This window comes from Microtus oregoni, unplaced genomic scaffold (genome assembly GCF_018167655.1).
Source record: "Microtus oregoni isolate MIOR12 unplaced genomic scaffold, Mior012 000012F_ref0000307, whole genome shotgun sequence".
In the NCBI taxonomy this organism is placed as follows: domain Eukaryota; kingdom Metazoa; phylum Chordata; class Mammalia; order Rodentia; family Cricetidae; genus Microtus; species Microtus oregoni.
Window position 1 is genome coordinate 27,474,613 of NW_024543071.1, and position 26,219 is coordinate 27,500,831.

At 37.8% G+C, this 26,219-nt stretch overlaps 1 protein-coding gene across 1 annotated transcript in view; it reads right to left on the minus strand.

Moving 5' to 3' along the window:
* Positions 1-26,219, minus strand: part of Pten (phosphatase and tensin homolog) — a 70,798-nt gene that overhangs the window by 11,337 nt on the left and 33,242 nt on the right. Inside the window, exons 4-7 of the mRNA XM_041661345.1 lie at positions 21,814-21,858; positions 16,880-16,923; positions 14,626-14,864; positions 4,379-4,520 (exon numbers count right to left, since the gene is read on the minus strand). Of these exons, the coding sequence (XP_041517279.1) occupies positions 4,379-4,520; positions 14,626-14,864; positions 16,880-16,923; positions 21,814-21,858 (470 nt within the window). The remainder of the gene's footprint in view (positions 1-4,378; positions 4,521-14,625; positions 14,865-16,879; positions 16,924-21,813; positions 21,859-26,219) is intronic.

Below are 26,219 nucleotides of genomic sequence, written 5' to 3' on the forward strand. Positions count from 1 at the left end.
TTACAGCAACAAGCTGCCAATACATTTCATTTCTGTGACTAAAGGTTCAAAGTGCAAATGCAAGGAGACAGTTTACAAAGCTCTATACAATAATGAATTGTAACATGAAGCAAATGAACAAAGCATAGTCTCAATGCTGTGGTTAAAAATTATCAGGATAAAATGCCTTATAATCTTATTAATGAATTATTCTACTAGTTCAGCATCTGATACTACTGGTTTTAGGATTTGAAAACTGATAGTACAATCTGGAATTCAACTAAATAACATCTAAGGGTATACATTTCCAAGGTTTGAACAACTGTTATAAACAATCGACAAGTTAATTATAAATCCATATTACTTAGAACTTCTCCTAAAATTAGGGTTAAAATGTTTCATTAAAAAATAATTTGTCTGAGCATGCTGCTTGTTGGCAGAATGTGGACTTTGGATAAGGACTTTGGCTTAATTGGCCATACTAATAGAAGCATGGAGGACAGTGGTGCCCTGAGAGCAGTGTGGAGGGAAGAAGAGGCTCAGTAGTGGAGTACTTGCATAGTACACTGTAGCATGGATAATACAAACCCAGAGACAGATGTCGGAGTTCAATCAGAAGATCAGAAAAGCAAAGCAGCCAAGCCACTAGAGAGCCTTTACCTTTATAAAATCTTTAGACTGAAAGAGAGCGAGTTCCTGTCTCATCCCACCTTATATTCCTCTCTAGTTTTGGGATTAAAGGTGTGCACCAATACCCCAGGCCTCTCTGGCTAACTAGTATAGCTGCTGGTATTAAAGGTGTGTTCAGCCACTGCCTGGCCTGTATGGTTAATTAATGTGGCTGCTTTAAACTGACCTTAAGGCAAGCTTTATTTATTAAAACACAAATAATATACCATTATAGCACATAAGACCCTGGTCTCTACTGTGTGTGTGTGCATGAGTGCACCATGTGCATTGAGGAGGAGGGTTGTTGAGCTATTTTGAACTCAGTATCTGTGGTAGTTTGAATAAGGATGGCACCCAGAGGCTCATATATTTCAGTGCTTAGTCATAAGGGAATGGTACTACTTGAGAGGAATTAGGAGGTGTGGCCTTGAAGTAGGTGTGCCCTTGTTGGAGAAAGTATGTCACTGGGGAGAAGCTTTGGCTTTCAAAAGCTCAACCCAAGTCCAGTGTCTCTGCTCTTCCTGCTGCCTGCACATCCATATGTAGAACCCTCAGCTATTTCTCCAGCACCATGTCTGTCTGAATACTGCCATGCTGGTAATGGACTAAACCCCTAAAACTGTAGGCAAGCCCCAATTAAATGCTTTAAGACTTGCCATGGTCATGGTGTCTTTTCACAGAAGTAGAACACTGACTAAGGAGAGTGTCCTTAGCTGTCATGTACAATAAAACAGTATAAAGTTTTTAAAGAAATGAATAAATAAAGCATTTCCTAAAGCCACTAAGAAAAAAATCTCTGGTATAATATGAGTTTCACATTGGGATGAAGTCCTAACAACAAAACTCTAATACTATTAAAGTTCTTTTTGACTTCTAACCTACACATTTGAAACACAACGTTTGATATGTTAACTATGTTCTAAAGAAATGACAAGATCTAGAACCAGTAAACAAAGATGAAAAGTACACTTTCCTGGGGAGAGTGTATCCCAACAGAAAAGTACACTGATCTTCCTTATTAATATTTATAACCCATACACTAAAACTTTCCTTCACTTAGAAACACCAAGACAATAATCAAAAAAGAAAAATGCTGCCAGCTCCTGGTAACTGCAGAATATACTTTAGTTTTCATTACTAGTTTTACCTGTTTCACAACACTGTCTCTTTTTCTTGAACCTTGCTCCTCCCCCTTTCTCAGTCTTCACCCTTCCCTACATTAACAACATACTCAACGAAAAGGCTAAATTACTATCTTGTTCCTGATGTTTCTCCCAAACAAATATGATCTCTCACCTAGACTTGTATCTATGCTCATATCCACCAACGATCTAAACACTGAGCATCTTCTGCACAGCCTTGTGCTTTCCAGTCCTAGTCAAGTACTGCACCCAAGACAAACCTCCAGCCCCACTGCACGTCTTCCCATGAAGAACTTGTTTTCATTAGATTTAAAACAACTTTAAAGCCAAAGTGATAATATTTAATGGCTCTAAATTTCAAATGTACTTTTCATCTTTCTGTGAATCATCCACCTAAGTAAGATCAAAAACTTTAACAAAAATCTCTGGATATACACAGCCAAAGAAAAACCAAACAAAGCCCATTTCATTGTTCTAGAAACATCTGGCAAGTCGCATAGCTGGTTTTACTCCCCCAACCACTAGCACAACATTCTATAGAAAATACGACTGTCCTTAAAACATGGCTATAGTCCCTAAAAATCACCATGACATCAACACTCAAGATCCTGTAACAGTCACACCTTCGTTTCTCGTCCAGCTCGTTTCCTGCTGCTGTGCTTCAGGTCAACCTACTTCCCACTGCCTGCAACATTTTCTTCAGACTGAACGCCAATCTGAGCTGTACATGCTTTCCAATTGGCAGACCTTTCCCATGAAATTAACAGCTTCCAAAACCTTTTATGAACATAGCATTTATAATTTATAGACACAGCCATGAGCAGTACTTTAATATATCTTCAATATACAGTATTAAATCCCAGCACATAAATAGGTAACTACAAAATTTAAAAGAAATTAAGTAGTCAATAATTTTAAGTCTAGAGAGGTAAAAACAATATTGTGAAACCAAAAGATAACAAAACAGTGTTTAATAACAGACAGGCAAACAGGCAAAGTAGAACTGACTTCAGTAAGATTCAGGAGTCTAAGTACCTAATAATATATTTTTTTTCTTTTTTGAGTCAAGGTTTCCCAGCCTGTTCCTAGTCATGGAGCCTGTCTTGGAACTTGCTCTGTTACTCTGTAGACCAGGCTGGCCTTGAACTCACAGAAATCCACCTGCCTCTGTCTCCTGCGTCCTGGAATTAAAGGTGTGCACCACCACTGCCTGGCTCCTAAAATTACCTCTGCATCACTCATTTGGTTCTTATACTGATACATAAACCATAGGAAGAGCATTAAGTTTTAACCTTTCTCCTTTTTTCTATGAATCTGGTAATGTTCCTAGGTCAATCATGTTCAAAAGTCCACTGTGTCTTGTAAAAAAAACATAGGTTTTTTAAAATTATACTGATATGATTAGTGACGTTCCTTAGAACTTTCCAACAAGCTATATTAATAAATCTGGAACCTCTGATAAAGTTGTCACACACATGGTAATCAGACCCATCAGACAAAGATAGATGACTTCTAGAAATTAATTTTCTCCATATAAATTATTTTAGAGAGAACAAATTAATTTACCTAAATAAATTAGCTTAAAGCTGAAAACTAAAATCACTAACAAATTGTAAAGCATCCATAAAATAAGGAGTTCTAATAAGTGACATCTATCTGAAACTATGGCATTACGTTGTAGATACAAATAGTATAAAATATGACTGACTACTTCCAGGTGACACTTAAAGACATTCAGTGTCAAAACACTGTTACAGAACAAGAGATGATGCAGCAGCCTGGTCTTCTGGGGCTGCGTAAAACTCCTCCATTTAGTTTCCACATACATCCCACCCATACATTCTCCTTCATTAAACAACTGCCATGGGTCCAGGTATTGATTGGGCTTCCTAATCCTAGAGTTATGTTGCTAAGAGCTCTAGTCATGAACAAAAGGCAAAGAGAACAAGGTCAAAATGATAGCGGTGGGTTGATACAAGGTAGGCAGAGAGCTGCTAAGGTAAAAAAGGGATCACAGGAGATAGCAATGTCATGACAGTACTTATCAAGGGAGGGTCAGAATCCAGGATCTCTTCATTTTACTAACAAGCAAACTCAGCAAGGCAGATGACATGGCTAGCTCACTGGCCAAGGGCTGGAACCAAGAGCTAAACCCAGGTTTTCTGACTCACACACCCTTACTCTTTGTAAGGAGGTTGCTGCAGTGGCTTCTCTCTTCCATCACCGTGACTGTAAACATTTGTCTCCCTCAGATGGGCTTGGTTCCTGCCTCAAGACCAGTAAATTGGTGATCCCACTGCAACTTTCACACTGGCCTCTAAGAGTATCCTTCAATTATTTGGTCAGAAGGGAGATTGTAGTTGGTGGTTATAATACACAACATTTCTCCCATAAATGTAACTCTCTTCAAGAACACTAAAACTCACCATTCTTAGCCCAGTGAACTGAACCCCTTGAACTAATTAATTCCAACACTTCAGAAATAGTCTCCTGAGTAAGCTTTAATCAGGTATGTTTATTTCTAAATTTTTTACATACGCACTTTGATATTTACAGCACACAGAAGTACGAGAATTTGGAGCACTTACTGCAAGTCCCGCCACTGAACATCGGAATAGTTTCAAACATCATCTTGTGAAACAGCAGCGCCACTGGTCTGTAATCCAGGTGGTTCTTTAGCAGGTAGCTGTAATAGTATACATAGCGCCTCTGACTGGGGATAGTTACTCCCTGGTGGGCAGGAAAAGAAAAAAGGGAAATCAAATTTAAAAGAAAAATTTCAGTAAAGTTACTACACTAAATTGCTATGATAACTGGATTATTCCAAAATTTCTCTAAGTGACTACACTCAATTCTATCTCAGTATTAGAATCAATGAAAGCAACAGCAAAAGAAAGGAAAATATCAGCCATTCTTAAAAATGCACTGATTAAGCACCTCATTTGTTCAAAAATTAAATACTGCTTTGATCTATGAACCCAATAAACAGAGGCCACTGCATATCTAAAGTAACAGCCAACGGCCTCTGTACTATAGCTATGTTTTTTATACCCAAGGTTCCTCACAAAGATGGACTCATTAGGCACATAATTCTTCACAAAGCTGCTTACCTACTTTCTTAGCAAAAGCATATCAGAATCAGCACACTAGAGAGAAATGTGCTGCCTTTACTGCCTTTATGCAGAAAAGCAGCAGAACATGAGTCTGACCTTGGAGCCCAACAAATAACTCGCAGCTGAATAATAGCTGCAACAACCTGTTGGCAGAGGTACTAAAGGCTTATCTTTTTGTACACTGTGAAGATGTGTCTTTGCCAAGGTACTTTCTGATCTGGTTTAATAAAAGAGCTGACTATCGAATAGCTAGGCAGGAATTTCAGGGCAGAGAAGGTGCTGGGAAGAAGGGCAGAGCTGTTAGGAGATGCACAGAGGAAGCATGACATGTACAAGATGAGGTAAAAGACCATGAGGCATGTGGCAGTACACAAATTAATAGAAATGGGTTGATGTAAGTTGTAAGAAGGAGCTAGTTAGTAACAAGCCTATGCTATCAGCCGTGCATTTATAATTAAGATTATAATTTATAATCTCTGTGTGGTTATTTGGGAGCTGGCCAGCAGTCCAGATGAAAAACTCCACCTACACTAAAGGGCATTCCTATGCTAGCCATTCCTTAAAGAAATTAGGGAAGCATGAAATGGCTTAGAAAAAAATGAGGTGAATGTTTAAAAGATATAAGTCATATGATATTTAAAAGAGGACCCTACCCAGGTATGATGCTCCACACCTGTAATCCTAGCACAGAAGAATCTGAGACAGGATTACTATGAAGTTCAAACTAGGATTACTTAGTAAGTTCCAGACCAGGCAGAAGTACATAAAATCCACCACCCCCCCAACACACACTCATATACTGTCTGAGATGATTCAATCAATAAGGTACTGGCCTTGCAAGCATGAAAGACCCAGAACCCATGTATGTATGTATGTATAAGAATAAGTGTGTGTGTACACACACACACACACACACATATTTATATACACAAACACTTAGTTTTCTTAACATTTATTTTATACGTGCAAGTGTTTTGCCTACACACACACACATACACACACACCCCATGGGTATGCTCGGGGTGCCCACAGAAACCAGAATCATTGGAACCCATGAAACTAGAGTTACAGATGGTTAAGAAGCACCATGTGCAAAAAAGAAAAAAAAAATCTCTTGTTTTTTGAAATGTTATTTCTCTTTATTTTTCTTTTTAAAAAATACTTTAAAATCACAAGTTTAAAAATTTTTTAATTTAATGTAAACTGCACATTAGAGCACTTTATTTATGCAAGTTCAGCACACAAGTTGCCACTGACAATTATGGAGGTAAAAGATAGCACAGCACCAGGCAGTAGTGGTGCACACCTTTCACCCCAGCACTCAGGAGGCAGAGGCAGGCAGATCTCTGTGCACTGGAGGCCAGCCTGGTCTACAGAGTGAGTTTCAGGACAGAGCTGTTAACACAGAGAAAACCTCTTTGGTGGGGAGGGGTAGCATAGCAAGCAAGTGAAGGGAAGAGCAGACAGGAGATAGATGAAGACCATAACTGCTGCTGCTGTTTTAACAACATAAACTTCTAAAGCATATAAATTTACTTCTAGTCAAAAGATTAAATCAAAAAACTTTAAGTTGTAAAAAGCATGTGGTAGCATATGCCTGTAGTTCTAGCTCTTGGAAAGTAGAGGCGTTCAGGTCAAAGTTAACCGAGGCCACATAATGAGACTCCCACCACAAAAACTTTAAGTAAATTAACTAAAAGAAACCAAATGCATGTCAAGACCACGCTGTCAAGTTAGTAGCTGATGAGGTTCAGATGATATTTTTCTCTTGATCTCTATTTTTGCTGCACATTTGTATACAACAATTAATGGTTCTCTACACTTTAGGTTTCCTCAAGTGATGGGTAGGATGCTGATTAACACAGGCATTTACATGCTCGGTCCTTTTGAAAAGATCCAATGGACGGGTCAACAATACACAAATCAGCTGCAGTGTGTGACCATGCACACCCATTGCTGGAAGGCAGTAGTGATGCACAGAGAAGACCTGCACCATGACAAGGCCTTAGGCAGCAATAGGAGGCTGGAGTTCCATGCACCAGTTAGGATTTCAAATACCTCGTTACATGCAAGTATTAATAGGAGACAAAACTCCATTTACACTATTCATCTTTGATTCTCACACATCTATTCAGTTACCAAAGTCCAGATTTGGCCCTAACAACCACTCACACTAGTTCTGGCTTTCTAGTCAGTGTTTTGATTACTAACCCAAGTCATTTGCTGTTTCGTTTCCCCATTTCAATCACTTTTTGTCTTCATTTTCTACTGCTTAATCTTAATGTGAATGTTATCTTTCTTCAATGGCTCAAAAATTAAGAAAATGGTTTTACATTTCCATAAGGACCTGAATTAAACTTTAAACTGCAGTTCTACTCAACTGTCCTCAAGAATGAGGTAATCAGTTTCTACCTTCAAGGCTTATGGGAAGGATTTGGAGTTAGTCTAATGAGTTACTCATCTCAGTGAGTGGATACTATGAAGCACTGATGTGCTAATTTATTACTTTCTGCACTGTATCCATGTCTTGCTTTGTGCCTCCTCAGAGTATATTCAAGATTTTAAATAGTTCTCTAACTTTTTATTTTATTTTTCCAGCTTTTGCTTAATGTATTTGATTCCATTTGGCACACGAGTTCATAACTGCCAAGTGTCCATGTGGAGTATTTCCTATATTAACGTAAAGTGACATCTTTGATTAGTTTTATGATATATAATATATATATAATTATATATACAATTATATGTAATGCTATTCAGATACTGAAAACCTGTCATCTGCTTTGGAAATTTACATTTTCTTAGTTTATGTTTCATTGATTATTTTTAAGCATTGACTATTTAATGTTAATTTCTTTTTTCTTTTGGTTTTTCAAGACAGGACTTTTCTGTGTAGCCCTAGCTGTACTGGAACTCTCTCTATAGACCAGGTTGACCTTGTATTCTTAAGAGATCAGCTTGTCTCTACCTCCTAAGTGCTGGGATTAAAGGTATGTGCCACGAGGCCTAGTTGACTCTTGAAAAACAGATTTAAGAATTACAGGCCAGGCGGTGGTGGCGCATGCCTTTCATTTCAGCACTTGGGGGGCAGAGGCAGGTGGATCTCTGTGAGTTCATGGCCAGCCTGGTCTACAAAGTGAGTTCCAGGACAGCCAGGACTGTTGAACAGAGAAACCCTGTCTCAAAAAAACCAACCAAACAAACAAAAGAGTATGGATTACAAACAGTTTTTAGATATGTAATACTGTCATAAGACTACTATGCTAGATTAGCATATCACAACACAATATGTAATGTATGTTTATCTTCCATGCATTTAGTCTAGATCATCTTCTCCAAGATAAATTTACAACTTGGATTTTTTTAAGCACTTTCTATTTAAACAAACTTTTCCGGTGAACTGGCAAACATTTTCCATGTCTAAACTTATTAATAACGTAAATGCTTCAATCTAAAAGTATTTGCTTGAAAGGGGAGATTGACATTTCTGAATGAACAAAATAAATCACAAGGCAGTAATTCAATAAGAAATGTGGTTCTTATAGCTTGGATATTATTGTTATAACACAAAATAGTAATTATTGTAGCTACTTTCCAATATTCAAAATCAATTTCTATCATTCTCATAACATTGCAAATTATATATTATCACATATTTATTTGTTTGTTTGTTTGTTTATTTTGAGACAGGGTTTCTTTGTAGCTTTGAAGCCTGTCCTGGAACTAGATCTGGTAGACCAGGCTGGCCTTGAACTCACAGAGATCTGCCTGCCTCTGCCTCCCAAGTGCTGGGATTAAAGGCGTGCGCCACCACCACCCAGCCACATATTATTTTTAAGACAGGGTCTCATTTAAGACTCTGGCCTCAGAGTGGTTATCCTACTGCCTCAACCCCCACATAGCTGAGATTACAGGCCTTTTTAACACCATAGCTAATCATTATAGTCTCGATACCCCCCACACCAAGGCAGAACTAGCCTCAATCATGCTGCAGTGTCTCACGATGACTTTGAACTCCTGATCCTCCTGTCTCTATCTCCCAAGTGCTGGGATTACCCAAATATATCCCTTGTTGCCTCTATTTTAATAAATATTTTTAACATGCTACACATGCTAAAAACTTGCTCAAAACCAGTATCTGAATCTCCATGACTCTGACTTGGGAGGCAGAGGCAGGTCGATGATCTCTGAATTTGAGGCCAGCCTGGTCTACAAAATGAGTTCCAGGACAGTCAGGACTGTTACACAGAGAAACCTTGTCTTGAAAGACAAACAAACAAAACAAAATAAAAACAAAAAATAAATTAATTAATTAAAATATCAACTATACAAGTAAATAATTTCCACGGAAATGGAATAATATATTTGTTTTGTTTGACTGAATAAAAGATATGAGTCTTTGTTCTCTTGAGCAGTTATCTCACCCTTGAGACATTTTCTTTATAGGATGTATCAACTGCTGGACTTCTCTGCACCATTCAAAACCTAAAGCATTGTTTGGACATTAAGAATACAATGCTATATTTTATGATTAGCTTGTATATTAAATCTGCACCATGTCTATATGTCAAGACCTAGTCATAGTATTTAGAGAAGCTATGCAAAGTCCACAAATTTTTCAAAACAATATGCCAAATGTCTCCTCCTTTAAAGTAAGAAGAAAAAGATTCCTCACCAGAGCATAATTTTCTTCAGCTTGTTATGAAGAAAATATAGCAAAAGAAAAAAAAAAGAAAGAAAGAAAGAAAGAGGCCATTCAAGTAAAATCAACTCCACACAAACCACAAATGGATTTTTAAAGTGTCCCCTCCAGTCATTTATAATCACAATCACACAAATGCAAATCCACAGGCTCAACCTAAATGACAAGTGGGTAAATGCGAGACTGGGGGGATTCTTAGCTGGCATACAAAATGCTAGGTATTATTATGGAATTTTAAGCAAAATTCCATTGTGTGTACTGTTAGAAGCTTTAGAATGAAATCACTCAGAGTAATCAATTATATTTATTATAAGGTACTCACTTCTCGGGACGAATTCTGAGATAAACAGCTATCTCATCCTTATCTGTTTTCTTGTGATGAAAACAAGCTCAAGCATCCATCACGTCACTGCCGCTCTGATCACCAGGCAGATGAGGGTGCCTTTAAAGCTTGTTTTACTATTTATTTGTTGTTAATGATGTGTCTCATTATGGCACTTCCACACACACAGGAATCACTGCACTTCCTACTGATTCATCTCCCTCCCCCAGAGAGCTGCTTCCGCATTGTCTCAGCATTGTGTCACATAGCTGACTTTCCCCTCCCCGTTTTCCCTTGAAATCTCCTCTTCCCCCAAAGGTCTCCTTTCTAGTTTGACAGTATGCACACATGCACACCTCCAATCTAGGTCCTTCACAGGAGAGAAAACAAGTATCTCTTGATTTCATTTTCTTTACATTTAAAGTTTTAAGAAAATTAACTGCAAAAACTGTAAGGAAATGCTCAGATTATATTTACAAGACAAACCATTTCACCCTGTTTTTATTAAACACATTTGTTTGTAAAGAAAAACATAAGACTGAGGAGCCTTTCAAACACCATCAGCATTACAGAACCTTTCAGCAGAGCCTGGAAAGAGGTAATATCCTCAACAGCTCAAAGTTCCTTCTGCAGTTCAGAACTTGAAAACTTGATACTATACAAAGAAACTGAACAACAACATGGCGAGGGACTTGCTTGTACGCTAAATGCTGTCATGTATGTATAATTCTGATCACAAGAGTTCACTTTTCTGGGCCTTTACATATTCTATAAAGAAGCATTTCTGAGGTAGGGGTATCTTGAGGCTTTTTATCTGCATCTGGATTTCTAAAACTATTGTAACTTAAAATGCAAATAAAACCATTTAGCAAAACACAGCCTGGTCAACAGCATCTGTGCGTAAACTCTTTCCTGTCTTTAAATAAATGAACGAATAAAGGTAGGAAATGTGTATAAGTTTTTTTTTAAATCCACGTATAATTTATCCAAAACACTGTCTCAGTGTATTAATCACATACATCAGCTAAGCACAGTAAATCCTCTGATGTAACTGTAAGATGCTAAATTACTTAAGGAATCTCCTTATAATGCAATAGCTAAACATCAGATGTACCAGCCACATCTCTAACAAAGTGGACCACTTTGCATTTTCTATCTACATTAGTCTATCATCTTCACTTGGGGGACATGGTAAAGAATGGAGAGTGCCTGCTGCCCAGAGCAGTTCTACTAAGGACACAGGTATCCCATTTTATTAAATGACAGTAGGGCTTCACATTTCACTTTCACAAATACTTCCTTAACTGTCTTTGCAGTCTGGCCCCAATCTGTCACATTCCCCAAGACTTCCTGTCATTTCCACAAACACCCTCTCTTCCTCTCTAAAGGCAAACAAGCTATTGTTACCAGGTTATAATAAATAGTCTTTGCACTGGCAGATTAACATGACCTCACCTTCTGACCTGGGCCTTCTGCACCTAACCTGAACCCCGTACCTAATCTGGATCCTGTACCTAACCTGAACCCTGTACCTAACCTAAACCCTGCACCTAACCTGCATCCTGTACCTAATCTGGATCCTGTACCTAACCTAAACCCTGCACCTAACCTGCATCCTGTACCTAATCTGGATCCTGTACCTAACCTAAACCCTGCACCTAACCTGAACCCCGTACCTAATCTGGATCCTGTACCTAACCTGCATCCTGCACCCAACCTGCATCCTGTACCTAACCTGGACTGGAAACAGAAAACTTACAGGAAAGTTTAAGTGCCTCTGAACTCTACTCTTATCCTTGAACATGAGGAAGACTTTCCCAAGCCCTAGGCTCAATTCTCACCATCACAAAAGAACGAGTGGAGAGAGAAAAAAAGGAAAAAAAAGTAAAGCCAAATATCTGAGGCTCTTAATGGCAGGAGAGAAGGTTAATACAGTCACAGGACCTTAATCAAATAATCTCATCTACTTCTCCAAAAATAACATTTTTCTCTAAACTATGAGACAGGCCATAAAATGCATACACATTATAAAATAAACAAATAATCAACAAATATTATAGGGCCCTATTTGAAAAGGTCAGAAAAAGGTTTTGAAAATGGTGACATAGCCTTGCTTCCCTCTATCTCCCAGGCCCCACCACCAAAATATATAAATAATTTTTAAAGATCCTCTTTAAGAAAGAGAAACTTTGCCTGGTACTAGAAACCTAGTCAACTGATGGGCAGTGGTGGTACACACTTTAGTCCCAGCACTTGGCATGCAGAGGCAGGTGGGTCTCTGAAGCCAGCCTGATCTGCAGATCAATTTCCAGGACAGCCAGGGCTACAAAGAGAAACCCTGTCCAGAAAAACGGAAAGAAAGAAAAAAAGAAACAAAAACCCTAGCCCAACTACCTGGGGTCAGGGAAGCCATGGATCTTGGAAAAGAACTTAAACCACTAATTTACTAAATAAGCATAATCCCTAACTACATTCTAAAATTTATTTTTATACCAAGAGATAAGTAGAGTCCTCACCCCTCATCAAGGTAATTTCTCTTTGCAACAGGAGACCATTACAGAAAACCACAAGAGATCAAAATGCAATTTCCAGGCCCAACTGAGACATCCATAACACAACTCCTGTACCTAAGGCTTGGGGATCACTGCAGACAAGGGGTTAGAAAGACTAAGAGTCGGAGGAACAGGGACTTGGCTGAGCTACACACATAAAGTCTCATCAACATGACTTCCCAAACATGAGTTGAACAAGGAGGACAACAGATGTTAGTGTGGAAGGGGGGAAAGCTCACTAGGTCTCAACCCTAGAGAAAGATCTACTGGCAACTAAGGAATGCTGAGAGGGGGAGATATATTCTTCTGCTGGGAAGAAAGAGTATAATTGGTTATCCAATACCAATTCAGTGGTCAGCACTGAAAACATAGATCAGCTGATGGTATTTACACACACACAACACTCATAATTTTATTATAACCTCAAAAACCTGTATTGAAAAAAAATTCTCAATGTTTAAAAAAAAAGTCAAATAAAAATGGCTAAGAAAGATCTGCTCTTGAGGAAGAAACCTCCATACACCACCGCTTTACCTACACCTATGGATGGACACCACCGTAGGCAAGCTTTACCTACACCAGCTCTGGTTCTCCTGCACCAGGAAAGGTAAATGATCTCTGCCATGGTATTTATGCTCACTGCTGCACTGGGCAACAAGATTACATTAATCCTAAAACAGCTTTGTCTACTGTTACAAAAAATTTTCCTACTAATTAACACAAGTTTTAAATTATATCTATGCAGGATTTGTTATGGAAAGCCTACTTCTGTCAAAGACCCAAATTCATGAGAGCCAAGACTTTCAATCAAGAGATTCTCAAGACGCTTTGTCAAGAAACAGGAGCATAACAGGGATGACTTCTATTTATGATCCAAAACTGAGCTAGAAAAATTAAAAGAAAAATAAAGAAGGGGGGGGGGGTGGATAGAGGAAGGAGGATGAGAGGGAGACAGAAGGGAGAGTGGCAAAAGAACAAGTTTAATACTAGAATCAATTTTCAAAGTTGTCTTACTTCCTAGAGCAGCCATGTACAACTCTTTGACATTGCAAAATGATGTTGTCATTACAAAGTCCACACTCCAGAACCATGCAATTGGATTACAAAAGATTACAAACAATCCAACCTTTTGTAAATTTATGATCTTGTGTTGGGCCATATTCACTGCTACCCAGAGTTTTTCAATTTATCTGGAGTAGTTTAGGCCTTTCTTTGAAGAAGAAGAAATGCACAAAAATTCTTTGTATCAAACAATTTTCAACTTATTTTCCAAAGAAATGGGTCCTCTAAAAAAAGCATTACAAGAATTTGCTTTTGCTTTAAATTGTACTACTTACTAAACATGTCATTCATTTTCAATAGTCTTTAGTTTTCTGGATCAATGAATCTTTGATTAGTTAACTATATTAAAATATTCATACCAGAAAACGTTTTTATTTACTATGAAATTGAATATCATGCTTTACTAGGTAATGGCATCCAAGTTATCAGCAAAATACATCTTGTTTTCATGTATGCCTCTGGAATATCAAGATTACAATTTTTATAAATATATCCTTTTATTTAATTAAGCCTTATAAAGATTTCCATTATAATTAGTGGGTAAGTTTGCTAGTATTATTAGAAAACAGCAACATGAGGAAAAACACTCAATGAACTGATTACAAACTGGAAGCATTGGCATATTTCAATAATTGCTACACTTCAGAGGGTCAGCCTCAACTATATAGAAAGATCCTATCTCAACAAAACAAAAAGATTTAAAAATAGGTATTAGCTCATCTCTTAAAGGGAGAGATGTATACAAATAACTTCTATTAGTTAAAAATAGGACCTGAACACTTAGACTGCACAACATAGCAGAAAGAGTCAACAGCATATAGCATTGTGTGCTTAGCAGTTGCCAAGCAGATCTCAACTGCTCTCCGTACAGTGAAGCCAGCAGGTGAGGGATATAGTAAGTGGATAAAGCTGTGGTAATGACAATGTAACATTTCTCAAAATACCACCTGGGTGCACTGTTAAGTGGATCAGACTTTTATTTTTCAGTTACATCTCAATAAAGCAAGAGGGGGAAAAAAAACCTGTTTCCCACTAAATTCTTGAGTTCACAAAGAGGAAAAGGAAAATTAGTAATACAGCTTACCTTTTTGTCTCTGGTCCTTACTTCCCCATAGAAATCTAGGGCCTCTTGTGCCTTTAAAAATTTGCCCCGATGCAATAAATATGCACAAATCATGACACCAGTCCGTCCCTTTCCAGCTTTACAGTGGATCGCTGCAACATGATTGTCATCTTCACTTAGCCACTGGTCAAGATCTTCACAGAAGGGTTTGATAAGTTCTAGCTGTGGTGGGTTATGGTCTTCAAAAGGATACTGTGCAACTGTTGCAAAAAGATAACCTCAGCGTAAGAAAAGACATTCTAAATTTTTCATTAAAAAGTAGGTTAACTTTAAAAATGTTATATATAAACTAACTGCTACTTAAAAGAAGCCTAACTTTAAGGAAAATTTAACTTACTGCTTATTAACCTAGCTTTTTAATAAAAGTCTTTTATTAATTCTTAAATGTACTCATTAGCCAAGGAAACATTCACGACCCAAGTGTTATGCTCTTTGCTCCACAGAGGAGAAATCTGCTACACGAAGGGAACATGACACAGCATATCAGTACAGCTGAATGCAAATGGATGTCACCCAGGCCTCTTGTCAAAGAGTAACTTCTAACAGAAGGAGCAGTAACAGACATTACTGCATCACCACAAAATGTGTTCTAAGGAAAGTATAGATTATTAATAGAGTCAACTATGGAAAAGACTGATGTTATACCTAATAATAAAAATACTGTTATGATAAGTTATACGAAAATATATTATACTATTATTATTATTATCATTATTATTATTGAGTCTTCAAGACAGCGTTTCACTGTGTGTAGTTCTGGTTGTCTAGGAACTCACTCTGTAGACCAGGCTGGCCTTGAACTCATAAGAGATCCACTTGCCTCTGGCTGCCTAAGCATCTTATTTTTAAAATAGTCTCACAAATACTGTAATTGTATATCCATAGCTTGAAAAGCATATATGTGCACATATATATCCCCTGAAATTAATGACTCATAAAAAGCATAAAATTGTAGTAAAGTTTACCAAATTAAGTTTCATATTATTTTCACATGAATTAAGAATCTAAGCTATCTTCAGACAGGCAGAGTGAGCTTTGTGGGGGGTGGTGCTTTTGTATAGAAACAAGGCTTCGGCTCTAGCCCTCTTCACTTTTATCTCACTAGGGTCTGTCTTAATGCTTCTCTACAGAGATTCTTAAATTCTAACGAGAACTCTAGGGATGTAACTCAGTTTGCCAAGTGCTTGCTTAATCCCTGCTCTGCATAAACACACAGCTGATGATGAGGTGAACATCTGTAATCCCAAAACTTAGGAGGTAAAACCAAAAGGACCAGGGATTCAGAAGTCTGAAGTCACCTCAGCTACACAAAGGAGTTCAAGGCCACTCTGGGACACTGAGACATTGCCTTAAAAGTTAAAAAATAAAATAATAATCCTGATGGATATTGTTCTAGTTATCTGCTATATTATCTAATATGCAAAAATTACAATATATCTCAACTGAGCCATCATAAAGTGGGGTAAGAACTGTCCATCTGATCCCCTCTGTGAAAGGAGAGCTCTCTGGTACACGAAGGCACGCAGTTACATAGGTAGCAGGCTAGCTTTCACTCAATCATCTGTCTAACTGTGCCCCTCATCTTATTTCCCCAGTGGCACACAAGACCACTCAAGAGAGTCTGTTAAAATGTACATTTAAAATTAAGTAAAATTCAACTGTGGTATGCTTCCTAAAAAGCAATAGCTAACATCTATCCTACAAAAGAAACATTCCTAGTAAATTGTTCTTATTCGGTCCTTCATGCTTCACAGTTCTCAGACCATGGTTAACATGCATACTGGATGACAAACATCAATCCATCGTTTACAGTGTCCATGGCAGTCTCTGCAGGCTCTTGGACAGAATGGGCCAAGCTGCTCTATAATTCCTCTTTTATATCATTCTTCTATATAGAAAACTTAAAACAGTTCTGCTGTCTTCCTGTAATTGTTTTGGGGCACCAACTGCCCCAAAGAGTCAGTAAGTTTCTCCTTATCTTAGTTTAGCCTAGTGATCTCCCCTGATTCTCAATCTACTCTTTAATTTAGCTTTCCTGACAATTTTAGTAGATTTATATGACCTAAAGAACAACTCTGAAATTAAATCCACTTTTTAAAGCAAAGGCCATTCTTAAGATTTTTATCTCAATAATCCTATAACTATCAACAAGGCAGTAAAGGATAGTCTATTGGTCTTAAGTTACACAATACACTATGGTTACATTTATACATACCTCTGCAGTTAAATTTGGCGGTGTCATAATGTCTTTCAGCACATCTATAAGAAAGTTTAAATGTGGCATAAAGTTACCTTTCACACTTTGAAGGAAGAATAATTATCCCAACATTTATTCACCTTTATACTATGCCAGGCATTGGGCTAAGTGTTTTTATGTTCACTATTTCAGTTAATTTCAAGAATGCTGAAGTAGGCACCATTATTATTATTTGATAATTAAGAAAACCAAGGCTTAACAAAATGGTTAAATGCATGCATGCAATTAGAGTGCATATACTTGTTCATACAGTTTGTGACATCAACACACAACACTAGGAATTCAACTGCACTGGCCCTGTACATTTCTTGGATGAAGACTGTACATGCCTTTAAAAAGTGTTTATTTCACAAATCTGTGAATAGCTACTTTTAATATTATTTTTACCTGCAGATGATCATATACAATCTTAAACCACTATTTAAAACAGACATGCTAGAGACAGTGAAAACAAAAGAACAAAGAAAATGTAAAAGACAATGGACTGATACTAATTTACTTAACATAATGCTTACTAAAAATGGTTAGCCAAACCTTTTCCTTTTATATACAAATGTCATCTTTATCAATGATCTCAGTGTACAAATTTTAGTATCAGATCACAATAAAGTAACTAAGTAAGACAAACCGAATCAGAATAGCAAAAGCTGGCACCATTATATCTTCACAATAACACTAGCGGCTGTTATTATGCAACTGGCTCACTTTAAATTAACAGACTATGAAATAAAGATTAATAGGCTCAATAGGACACCCACATTTTAGTGGGGTCAGCAGCATCCTGGTGACTCCAACTACCAACAAATCAGACATTAAAGAATTACTAAAAGCTAGGAGTGTTGGCACGGGTAAACTAGCACTTGGTAAACTGTGACAGAAGATTGCATCGTTAAGATCAGTTTGCTATTCAGTGAGTTCTAGGCCAGGCGGGGCTCAAAAAACCAAGAAAGGAAATTACTGAAAACAAAAGTTAGCATTTTAAAACAAATAACGTTCCATTACTCCTTAGCCCAAAAACCCAAATCCCGAAGTTTTAAGTATGTAATCTCAGTTTTAAGAGACCAATCCGAAGCTGCTCAATAACACACAGTTACAGCCAGGTTCACGCCGAGTCCTAGCCAATCCACCACATAGTTACTTGGGTAACAAAAGGATATGCTCCTCTATCATTTTTTTTGAAAGCTGAAAATTTCTACATATTGAAATGTAGCTGATCCAAGACTTCCAAATAAACAGCTGTGTGTGGACTTGCAGTATGTATCCGGAATCTACACAACTCCTCAACTTTAAAGACTCAAAACCAATTCACATGAAGACTGAACAACTCATACATGAACTACAGCCCATTGGATTTCTAACTGGTCAGACTGAGGCAAATCAACTTTTGTATTATCATACAAAACAAAAGAAGCTTTTTCCTTTTAGTGTATTTTTTAATGTATTGTTTTGCTAAAGAAAAAAATTTTATTAGATAATTAAATATGCATCCATGCTAAATAATCTTGTGTTTGCTTATATAAAAATGAGACAGGAAGAAGAGAACTGACACACAAAAGAGAGCATTTACATTTTCCTTTCCCTCTCATTTATTTTTTCTGAGTCAGAATCTTATATGCCCAAGTAAGGCCTTGAACTCCTCTTCCTACTACCTCCCAAGTGTTGGAATTCCATGCAGGGCAGCCAGGATCTGCTCTTCTGAGAGACAACAGTGGTAAAGAACCCATAGTGGAGCATAGACAGGAATCCTGGAGACACTTAGTTGTCTCAATCTCCCATGCTTGTTCAGGACTTCCAAATGGCTGGTTTAGGGTCTGGGATAGCACGTGCCTAGCAGTTGCAAAGAGGGCTACACCCCTACAAAGAAAAGAGTGCCCCAGAGAAAGACAGAGCAAATACTCTCAAAAGGCTGGTTTAGTGGGAACTGCTTAAGATTACCATCACAAATGGTTCTAATGGATCAGTTAAGATGATGATATGAAAGCGAAAATAAAGACAAGACAACTCAATGTCTATGAAATATACACACCTTACAATAATATTTGTGTTCTCATCCTCTCATGTATTTCAAGAAAAAATACATACCACATATAATTGCTATCCTAAGACAAAAAGAAGTAAAACAAGCCGGGCGGTGGTGGCGCACGCCTTTAATCCCAGCACTCGGGAGGCAGAGGCAGGCGGATCTCTGTGAGTTCGAGACCAGCCTGGTCTACAGAGCTAGTTCCAGGACAGGCTCCAAAGCCGCAGAGAAACCCTGTCTCGAAAAAAAAAAAAAAAAGTAAAACAAAAATATCTGCTGTTGCTAGTCTCAGTTACCTAAAACCAGACACATAGAAAGCAGGGGAAAAGAAGTACTAGAAATTAAAACAGCCTGGCAATGGTGGTGCGCACCTTTGACCCTAGCACTCAGGAGGCTGAGGCAGGCAGATCTTTGTGAGTTTGAGCTCTGCTCTACAGAATGAGTTCCAGGACAGTCAAGGCTATAGAGAAACCTTGTCTCGGAAAAAAAGAAAGGGAGGGAGGGAGGGAGGGAAGGAAGGAAGAGAGAGGGAGGGAAGGAAGAAAATGGGGGGAAAGGAAGGAAGGAAGGGAGGGAGGGAGGGAGGGAGGAAACTAAAACACTCAATTTCGTAGATGTTGAAACTTTTGAAGTGAATAAAACATGGAGAAGAAAAACAAAGACCTGACAAGCAGGCGTGGGTAACCTGTTACCGGATGTAAAACTATGTGTCTTTGGCCAACTCACTTAACTTCCCTAGGCCTGATTCACTATCTGTAAGGTAAGAAGGTTCTACTAAATGATCTTTCAGTTCCTTTGCCATTCTGAAAGCCTCTGTACAGGTGACATGGGAATAAGTTAATATGCACTAAAAGTTATTCTCACCTAAAAAAAAGAGATAGTTCCTTAAATTGCAAATCAGATGCTTAGAAACAGGGAGTCAGTTTCTAGGCTCTGACCGAAGGCCACCTTTAACCATTTTAAAATAGAACAAAGGAGATAGCATAAACCTAATCCCTAAATTCTAGAAGCAGGAAGCCACTATACACGGGAATGAAAAGAATTTCCTCCCTGTTCTTTGGATATGTTAAACAGGCATAAAATTTTAACACAGGCAAAATGTGTCTTCTAGTGTCTTTCTACTTCCCTATTGGGACTCTAAATCTCCAATCCTGACAGTGTGAGTCCGAAATGATTCATTTAATGAATTCCAGCTTTCAACAGTTCTTGTCCTTTTTTTAGTCAGCTTCCCAATGCAGCTGTTCAACACACAGTTTTGTGGCTGTCCTATGCACCTTTTATTATTATAACCCCACCTAAGCCAGCAAAAACCACCACCTGCCAAAAACAATTTATCTCCATATCTCAAAGACCACTTGCCATGCTCCATACTCCTCAGCCTAATAGATAACCCCTATGGATTTTGATTAGCAGAAAAGCCTAATGGAAATATTTCAAGATCTTCAAATGTATGTATATGCAAGGAAAGATATAGCACATATAACTGCAGCCCTAAAATTAAAAGAAAGCAAACTCCTGGTGTTAGCTTGTCTACTCCAAACCAGGTGTGTAACAGAGAGGAGGAGAACAAAGAAGGTATCAGAAGTAATCACATCTTAAACATCCCGCCCTTTACAAAACCTTCCTATGGGGCCCAGTTCCTATGTCTACAGTTTTTCCACTGCTCAGTCCTATAATACTCAGCTTAACTTTCACATTAACTATATGCCACTTGAGGACTGGAAGTATCCTTCTGAGCACTATAGCTATATATTTTATCATGACTAAAGGGATGCCCCTAACTAAAGGGCTCCACCTTTCTGAATCTGAAGTCAACAAAAACTACGAGAAACAATATTGACCACTGCACATCAATACTTCTAACTCTTATCAAAATAAAAATATTAATAAAGATTGAAAGAAAAATAACAACATCCAGCAATCTAACAAGGTACAGAAAATCCTCTGGATAAAAATTCAAATGCCTGCCAGACAATGGTGGTAACACACCTTCAATTCCAGCACTCGGGAGACAGAGGCAGGCAAATCTCTGTGAGTTCGAAGCCAGCCAGGTCTACAGAGCAAGTTCCAGGACAGTCAAGACTACTTAGAAAAACCTTGTCTCAACAGATCCCCCCACTGGAAGCGGAGAATACTTGCGCTTATACTTGATAAAGTCTATAGAAAATAAAAATTGCTAATAGGTATTTAACAATGCATAAAATTCCCCTGCTGTATAAATTATAGATATAAAAGTCAAAAGGCATATAGAGAAATGATCATTTATACAACTTTTAAAATTAAAAAAATGTTCAGTATTTGGGGGAAATAAGAAAGGTGTTCAAAGACAAAAATGTTTAATGCTTTTTTTTCTTTTTTCCTCTCTTTTTCACATCTTTACTCCAAAAGTCAAAAGAAAGCACAGGTTTAAAGACAGGTCTACAATTTCTAAAGGAAAATCCCTAAAATCCTACACCAGACAATTAAACAATGCTGGGTAACTTCTTTAGATTATACACGAAGAATATTCAAATAGCTGTTTCAATTGACCAACAAGCACAGAGGACACAAAGTCTGTCCACCCTGGAGTCTGCCTCCACAGAAGCCATCATTAACATTAACAGCAGCTCTGCTGTGGATTACATTTCAAATTATCACATGATTATGGGCTCAAGGATGGGCTAGATGCCAAGTCTTTTAAAGCAGATCAAGTAGCATGAATCTGCCAGCACTGCTGCAGCTCTAACCACACTTTCTAGAGTCAACAATCCTCTCTATCGGACTTCAACTGTTTGAGGAATCCAGTGCTATTAAAATATATTTTTAACTCCAACAAAGAAATAACTTTTACTTAGCTATTTTAGCATACATACAAATAAGAAAACATACTTACAGATTGTATATCTTGTAATGGTTTTTATGTTTTGAATCCAAAAACCTTAAAACAAAACAAACAAAAAGCCACCATTAACAAAAATGAGCTAACATTTCCAATTACAATAATATTAAGAACTAAAACATTTGATTTTCTCCAATCTCAAATACTATTAATAACCCAAATGCATATCCTCTCCAATTTCATGTTATTTATTAATAATCATTACATTACATAGATTTATACAATCTGAAGTAGAACTGACTATATCAAAAACTATTTTCATCTCTTCTGTCTTCAGCCTAATAAATTAATAATACTGTCTTGAAAATGCAATCTTAGCAATTCCCATGTGCACCTAGCTCATACTGATTTCCACAAAAAGCATAAGCAATAAAGCATAAGCAATAATGTACTCTTTAAAAAGCTTACTGTTTTGTTTTGTTTTGTTTTTTGGTGGTGGTAGATAAATCTGAACTTCTGACCACGCCCCCATCCTTCCATCCCTGGAATGCTGGGATCACAAGTATGTGTCACCAAACTGGTTTTATGCAGGTCTGGAGATTAAACCTAGAGCCTCATGCATGTTAGAAAAGCATTCTACCAGTTAATCAGGCCCAACATGAGTTTATCAAGATGAAGGAATAAATAGTCAATAAAATTGACTTAAAAGAAACACACATATCTTTATGTAATTTAAAAATGCCAAAAATATCACAAGACCCCGAAGTCTGCTAGAAAAGAAATAGCATAAAAACAAAAAGGCAAAGATACTACCATTAACAGCACCAGCTTCTAAAAATAACTACACAAAGTCTGATCTTCAGGAAAAACTACTTCCAGCCTAGAACACTGTACCAAGACAGACTATAAATCACGGGTGAGTAAATAATACAAGCATTGGTTAAGCTACAAGTCCTCTTGTTTTCCATACACTGTCACAGGAAGTTGTAAAAAATGCTGAGTGAAAGTAGAAAATCATGGAAAGGTGATGGATAGGTTCTAGAAATTGGGGAAGCCCATTTGAAAGAGAAGAAATGAGAATCCCAAGAAGAATGGTTAAGGGGCATCTCAGACAGGCTAGAAAAGGAAACCATTAGTTCACAATCAAGCAGATCAGGAGGAAACTCCAGGAGAGAGAGAGACTGATGAGCATCAAATGTGCTCAACTCCAGTGGGCAACAGTGGTGGCGCACATTAATCCCAGCCCTCAGAAGACAGAGGCAGGCAGATCAGAGTTCCATGATAACCAACAACCAGGGCTACAAGAAGAAACCCTGGGGGTTGGGTGGGTGTGTGTGTGTGTGTGTGTGTGTCACGACAAAAAGCAGAAAGAAAGAAAGAAAGAAAGAAAGAAAGAAAGAAAGACAAACAGAAAAAATGTGCTCAAGCACAGTGAGATTTATAGAACTGAGGGCAGGCTTGTGAATAAACTAAAATAGAGAACATAGATCTTTTGCAGATATATTAGAGTTTCCAGCTTGGTGTTTCTATGGTTTCTGTGGGAGCAAATGAGTGTGTTTCTGAGCCTATGTGTTGCTTGTGTTTTTCCTTTGGCTCGTTCTCTTCATTTTTTTTTTGTTTGTTTTGTCCTATTGTAGTTTGTTCACTTTCGTATTATTTTACTCTACTACTTTTTAGATGTCTCTGTTTTCTAATGAGAGAGAGAAAGGGTGTGAATTTGAATGAGAGGGACTGAGAAAAGTTGGGGGAGGGGAACTATAAACAGAATATATTATATAAAAAAATCTGTTTTCAAAAAAAAAAGAAAATTAAACAGTATGACACAACATACTTGTGTCCTAATCATGTAACAGAGTGGGTATATCCTTGGGACAATATAAAACTAGGAGAAAAACACAGCAAAATATTAGGAACTTTATACCTTTTAACTACTGCAGTTTTTTTCTTTTTGAAAAAAATATTGAAATGCTTGATCAGTTCTCTTTCACAGAGAATTTTTTTTTTTTAAAGGAAACTACAACTCTGGAACTATCAGGAAACAGGGAGAAAGTGTTCGTGTAATTTTAGAGTTCACGTCAGACAAGGAAGGAAATACTGGCATAGTGAGATACGATACCAATCTGTAAAACATTTCAAATGCTTCATCTCATCAACAGCCTGTGAATTTACAACCAAACCTAAAAAAAAGACTATAGCAAGGATTTAACTGTAAGTCCATAGGGCAACTTTAAACTATTCTAATTTTTTTAAGATAGAGAAAGAAAATGCTATTATTTTTAAAAAGACAAAACATGAAGACATACTTTGATTACTTAAAGAAAAAAAAAAAGCCCATTGAGTGACATGGTGAATGCGTATTATCACAATACACTTGTAAACACAACACACAGAAGACAGCCAGGTCTATGTAATGAGTTTGAAGTCAGACAGGACTAGAGTGAGATACTATCTCAAAAAAGAAAGCAGCAGCGACCATAATAACAATGCTATGGATTTGGTAAGACTTTCTAGGATTCTCTTTTGTAATGAATTCTTTTGCAACAAATTCTTTAAGACCAAAAAGAAAAAAAGATAGCAGCGGGGAGGTGGTGGCACACACCTTTAATCCCAGCTCTGGGGTGGCATAAGCAGGTGGGTCTCTGTGAGTTCCAGGATAGCCAGGGCTACAGAGAGACCCTGTGAAGAAAAACCAATATATACCTATTCTGTATATACATTACTAAAGCAAAGTTAGCAATCAGTAATTCTGAACAAAAGATAACGCATCAATTTCTGTAATCAATGCTTATCTGAATCTAATGTCATAGAACGAAAGGGCATTCTGTAATCAGATTGATGACTATCTTAAATGTCACCATAGAACCTTCATCCAGCAACTGATGAAGACAGGGGCAGAGACCCACCCCGGAGCACTAGGCTGAGCTCCCAAAGTCTAGCTGAAGAGTGGGAGGAGGGAGAATAGGAGCAAAGAAGTCAAGACCATGGTGGGGACACCCACTGAAACAGCTTATCTGAGCTAAGGGGAGCTTATCAACTCCAGCCGGACAGGGGAGGAACCAGCATAGGACAAAGCTAGACCCTCTGAATGTGGGTTTTATGGCTGGGGCAGACTGCAGGTACACTGGCAGTGGCACCAGGATTTGTCTTTGCTGCTTGTATTGGCTTTTTGGAACCCATTCTCTCTGGATAGATACCTTGCTCAGGCTGGATATAGTAAAAAGCCTTGGTCCTTCCTTGGAGCAAAGTGCTTTGCCCTGTCTGGGGAGTGGATGGGGATGCAGTGGGGGAAAGGTGTAGGGAATGGGAGGAGGGGAGGGAATGGGAACCAGGATTAGTATGTAAAATGAAAAAAGATAGTTTGGTTTTTTTAAATATATATATATATATATATATATATATATATATATATATATATAATTTTAAAAAGTGAAAAAAAAAAGACCAGAAAGGCATTAAAAAGCCATGTCTACAAAAGGAATCAAAGTGGTTTCCTTACGTTTTAGAGTTCACAGAAATAATAAAGGGGAAAACAATCTCAAAAAAAAAAAAATAAAGTAAGTTGAAAAGAAAGTCAACACATAACCACCAAATGTACACACCATGCCCAACTAGATTTGGTAATTTATAAACAACAGAAATTAACTATTCATAGCTCTGGAAGCTGAAATGTCCAAGAGTACACACACACACACACGAAAAATTGAGTACATAATATTAAAAACAAAAACACAATGTTTTTTTCTTTGTGTAGATACAGCTCCAAAGATCTAAAAGAGGGATAGAGTTAAGCACCTCACAGGGAAGCCATCCTTATGCTGACCAGTCAGCAAACACTACAGGAAATCAGAAGCAAGTATTTCTTTCCTAACTTTCCGTGTTAGATGCTGAAACCTACAGAGCTAGAAGCAAGGTATAGGAGAACAGATTCTTCAGGATGTTGGCAGGACAGGAGGAGCATGCATAGCAAGTGACCTAAGCAGACTGCAGCCCCTAATATCTCCTAGACATTCCATGTTTCCTAAACGTCTTTCCAAGATAGGAACTTCCTAAGAAGCTTTATTCCTTTCTGACTAAGTTAAAGACACTTTCTGTCCTTTGCAACCAAGAACTCATAATTCTTTCTAAAGGGTATTTCCTACAGTGTATTTTAAGTTAGGATTAGTGAAATCATATTTGTGTGTTCCACTATGGTTTCTTAGCTAGCATGTGAGCCACAGCAAGACTCCCAGCAGAAAGAAGCCCTTTAAAGGATACAGTACAGCAGTTGAAAGAGGTGTGTGTGTGGGGGGGAATTCTCTCAAATAACTTGAGCACTTAGGAAACATTCACCACTTCCGTCACCCTTCTCTGTGGAATTTCACGACCACATCTGGCTCAGCTTTTAAGTCTGACACAACAGAAGGAGGGGAGGAGGGGAGGCAAGGAAACAGTACTTTCCAAAGAGATACAAGTACACTTGC